At 37.2% G+C, this 5,190-nt stretch overlaps 1 protein-coding gene across 1 annotated transcript; it reads left to right on the top strand.

Moving 5' to 3' along the window:
• Nucleotides 1–3,421: 3,421 nt before the first annotated feature.
• On the top strand, nucleotides 3,422–4,547 carry LOC149256269 (uncharacterized). Its single transcript, XM_089455290.1, has 4 exons — nucleotides 3,422–3,490; nucleotides 3,611–3,806; nucleotides 3,898–4,055; nucleotides 4,386–4,547. Exons 1-4 carry the CDS (start codon nucleotides 3,422–3,424, stop codon nucleotides 4,545–4,547), a joined length of 585 nt encoding a protein of 194 aa, XP_089311416.1.
• Nucleotides 4,548–5,190: the final 643 nt, after the last annotated feature.

The raw sequence follows: 5,190 nt of genomic DNA on the forward strand, positions 1-5,190 counted from the left end.
TTAAAATTTCCTGCAATTGTCGGTCAATAATTATTATTAAATGTAGTAATGCACCTTTAACAATGCTCCAATAGATCTTAAGTACATTAATAAACAAATTTCATGGCCGTATTGATGTGCCCTTAATTTCTATGATGCACTACTGGTGGTTCTCCAGGACATAAAAAAAACACCATGAGATAATATTTTAAAAAATTATTGTGCCAATGAATGCATGATACTTGAGAACACCAATGTTCTAAAAATTATTACAACGCACAATTGATGATGCATTATAATAAATTGGGAATCAATGACTTTTACTCATTATTTTGGCAGAAAACTTTAAGTTTAATATTCAATGAATATAACAAAGGGTAATTTAGACTAGATTTTTTTTTATTTTCCACCCGCCCCCCCGCCTAAGTTTAATATTCAATGAATATAACAAAGGGTAATTTAGACTAGATTTTTTTTATTTTCCACCCGCCCCCCACGCCCAGAAAGATCTAATAAGCACCTTCAAATTACCGAGCTTGATATTGCATACTCTAATCATAATATTTGACTACCTACACCATATCTATGTGTGAAAGCTCTGAAATGTTCATCGATCCGGAAACCTGCCAAGAAGTAGTGGAAGATATGGCGGATATATATATATATATACCATGGATTTGGCACCCTAGATCACTCTTTCTACAATATAATAACATAGAATGGATATATGAATACTTTCATATGAAACGTGATAAGAGTTCATTAATAATACCCTGCACTGAATAGATGAACCTTTTAATACATCTCTTAAACGAAAGGAACGCTGTGAATGAGTCTTTTACGACGTTTCAGGGAGGAACGCTGTGAATATCTAGGAGGAAAGTTGTCAGTGAATCTTTTAATATTTAGGAATGTTGTGAAAGAATCTTTTAATGCATCCTTAACCAGACTGTATGTTCGGGTCATCCGAGAACAAACTGCAAGGTCAACCGTTGAATTTCTTGCTGGGAAGTTCCGATAACCAAAGTTACAATCGGGTCTAGGTCTTCTGTAAAATACTATTGGATATATATTCCTGGAAGACCTGCTCAGAGTTAATGGATGATATGACGGTCACCTATAAAAATTAAATAACCCATAAACATAGGGATTCACAGCCTTTCTCCAACGAATGTGTTACAAAGGTTCATTTATTAGGTCCCAATCTTATGGCACTAAAATTTATGTTGGTGTGAGAAGACTGACACCTAATAATAAATGGATTTTTTTAATACTTTCTTTTGGAGGAAGGCTCTAGGTCTAATTAGAAGCAAAGGGCATCTGCATTAGAATACTATAGACATGGATGGAAAAATATTATCATATAGTTTGTGAAGCCATATTATGTCTACTTGTACTTTTGTTTAAATTATTGTTGTGAAGCCATATTGTGTCTACTTTTACTTTTGTTTAAATTATTGTTTGGTACAATCAAATGAAGATATTGAATATATCGATGAAATCGTGGACAAAATGTCAATATTTTGGAGTTTGGTTTGTGACATACGATAGAACCCTAGAAATAGATTTATCAATGTAGGTGAATTTTGCCGCTATATCAATTGGATTTGGATAGTCACTCAATTGGATGGACGCCTAATAAATGAATTTTTTTAGTAAATATTTTTGGAGGGTTGTAGGTCTAATTAGAATCAATACTCTTCTGCATTAAAATACTATAGAGCTGGATGGAAAAATATTTGCATATAGTTTGGGACGTCATATATGGCCCGATACAGGTGGAAGTACTTTTGTTTAGATTATTGTTCTTGTACAATTGTATAATGATATTGGAGGTAAACATAACATCCATCTATCCATATATATCATGCCAATCAATTACATTACTGATGCATTATGCATAATTTATTTATTTATCTACTATCATCAAAGTTCTTTTACATTGTATATGGAGGTAAACATAACATTCATCTATCTATATATATCATGCCAATCAATTATATTACTCATGCATTATGCATAATTTATTTATCTATCTATTTTCCTAATTTTTATTATCATTAATTAAAGTGCATATTCTTGTTCTTCTTTCTAATGACATTAGATTTCTCTTCAGGATTTGCGCAGCACTGAAGAAAAGGAAAATATACTACAAACGTTGTTATCAAAATTGGATCACTTCCTCATGGATAAGCAAGGAAACCTATTCAAGATATCTAGTCTTCCTATAGACACCACCTCACTTTTCATGTTTCATAGTGATCCAGATCATGATTTTCCTCTGCATTATAACTCTTTAACCATGATTCTCGAACGTTTGCATCTAATGTTGATAACCATGATTCTCCAAATTCCAAAATGTCATCAATATAGCCAGAAATATCATCCTTGACTTTGCTATGCAACTTATTAAAATGTTTTCCTATATAAAACATTTTAAAATCCGATATAAAATAGCCGATCCGACAGCGTTCTCAAGTTTGGAAATTGTATAAATTTTAATATTCTCAATTGATTGGGCTTGTGATGATTTTCGATATAAAATAGTGTCCGTAAATCGAATTGGATTATACGACAGGCGGAGCATCGATTCCGGGAATCGACGCTCCGCCCCTCGGGCGGGGCGGGGCGGCCCAGCGCCACCCCCGGGCCGCCCCGCCCCGCCCGAGGGGCGGAGCGTCGATTCCCGGAATCGACGCTCCACCTGTCGTATAATCCAATTCGATTTACGGACACTATTTTATATCGAAAATCATCACAAGCCCAATCAATTGAGAATATTAAAATTTATACAATTTCCAAACTTGAGAACGCTGCCGGATCGGCTAGTTGATGCAGTAACTGGTTTGCAGGAATTGACGCTTTCAAAATGTGAGTCCATAAAGGAACTACCCCAGTCAATTACAAAGCTCCAATCTTTAAAAAAACTCAATTTGCACGGGTGTAAGAATCTAGAAAGGCTTCCTCGAGGTTTTGAACAACTTTCCATATTGACATTATTAGACCTATCTTTTTGCGAGAAGTTATTAAAACTTCCTCACAGAATAGGATATATAGAAACACTGAGTAACTTGTCTTGTAAAAATTGTTCTAGTTTAACACGTATTCCAGAAAGCATTGGGATGAACTCTTTTACCATGTTGGATATGTCGGGTTGCTCAAGCTTGAGAGAACTTCCCTCTCTATTTGTGAGTTTGGAAAAGTTAATATCGTTGAACCTTAGTGAGTGCAGTAGCTTAGAGAAGCTTCCCCAAGGTTTTCCCTTAATTGAGGAGGCCATAGATGACAATCAAAATGGTTTAGATTTTAAAATGTTTTATATAGGAAAACATTTTAATAAGTTGCATAGCAAAGTCAAGGACAATATTTCTGGCTATATTGATGACATTTTGGAATTTTGGAATCAGGTGTAGAGGATCAACTATCTCCTCACACCGAAACAATGGATGACAGCGTCACGGAGGATTGCCAAACTGTTAATGAATCACAGCAACAGTTTGAGATACTCAAGGTATAATATTTATATTTATGCATTGAGCTTTAGAAAATTCCTTTTCATCAATCTGGCATTTGGAAATGGCTGCTCTGCTTTCAATATTAATAACTATGTGTGTATGTCCATATTGATCAGGGCATCATATACGGTAGCTGTTTTGCAGAGTTGGATGTGCTCGCTGAAACATGCAAGTCCCTGGAGATAGCCAAGAAAATGGAACAACAACCCGAATGTCTCAAACAATTCATGATTTGCCATCTTCAAAATGTGGGATATAATGCAGCTATTTGCAAATCCTATCCCAAGGATATTAGTACAACATTTCCTTCCGGTTAGTGGGTCTCCTCTTTGGCTTCCATTTTCTTTATTTTTTCTTTTATCTTTTAAGAATTCATGATCTAAAGATCGCGTTTCTTGGGCAGGCAACTACGAGTATATTGACGTGATATTGAAGACCACAAATTCAGGCAGAAGCATTCGTTTGTTTGTAGACCTGGGTTTCAGAGCGCAGTTTGAGATAGCGAGACCTACCACCGAATACAATGCCCTCCTTGGGTTGCTTCCCAAATTGATTGGGCTTGTGATGATTTTCGATATAAAATAGTGTCCGTAAATCGAATTAGATTATACGATAGGCGGAGCATCGATTCCGGGAATCGACGCTCCGCCCCTCGGGAGGGGCGGGGCGGCCCAGCGCCACCCCCGGGCCGCCCCGCCGCGCCCGAGGGGCGGAGCGTCGATTCCCGGAATCGACGCTCCGCCTGTCGTATAATCCAATTCGATTTACGGACACTATTTTATATTGAAAATCATCACAAGCCCAATCAATTGAGAATATTAAAAATTTATACAATTTCCAAACTTGAGAACGCTGCCGGATCGGCTAGTTGATGCAGTAACTGGTTTGCAGGAATTGACGCTTTCAAAATGTGAGTCCATAAAGGAACTACCCCAAATGGCAGCTGCTGTACATGCTCGGTGCCCTCTGGAGGAAAACCACAGTCTGCAAAAATCGGTGCGGGGGAGGTACGTTGGCGGTTTTGCAAAAACTGTTTGCAGTCGCCGCAGTTGAAATTACCTTTCAACAAAATCGACATAAATAATAATAGTGCTGAGAAAATCAATATCTAAACACCAGATCCGTGATCATCTCTCCATGGATCTGTTTATAAAAGCAGACTCATTGTGATTGGCCTCATGTATCAAGCGAGGCAATGGAATTGATGGATGAATCATCACTCCTTGGATAATTTTGAGTGAAATAAATCTCTCGCAGCGATAAATTTGTTTCGTTTAATAACATATCTACACGATGCTCTTGATCCACGACCTTTTTGATTTGATCTCCATAATTGTGCTAGAATCAGTTGCGTTATGAGGGATCCCCTACGTATTCATCCATGCAATGGCCGAGGTGGTGGAATCAATGGTTGAATGGCCACTCCTGCAATAAATTTGAGTTGAGAGAATATCTTACGGTCGTAATTCTCCTCCTATGGAAACGATGCTCGATTTCTTTACAACGACAAGAACAACGTTCAGCCCCTTTTTTAATAGCCCATACATATTCACAACACAAATCTAAAAACTGATAAACGATAACATAAAAAATTAGGAATGTTCTTGATAACTTCCATTTCCTGTCTACCAATACTTCAGTGGGGAGGTACGTGGGCAGAAGCTTCTCTAAGCTACTCTAAGCTTCTCTAAGCTAC

The sequence above is a fragment of the Pinus tabuliformis genome, chromosome 7, assembly GCF_031772625.1.
Source record: "Pinus tabuliformis cultivar Carrire ecotype Pingquan chromosome 7, CPIR1, whole genome shotgun sequence".
In the NCBI taxonomy this organism is placed as follows: domain Eukaryota; kingdom Viridiplantae; phylum Streptophyta; class Pinopsida; order Pinales; family Pinaceae; genus Pinus; species Pinus tabuliformis.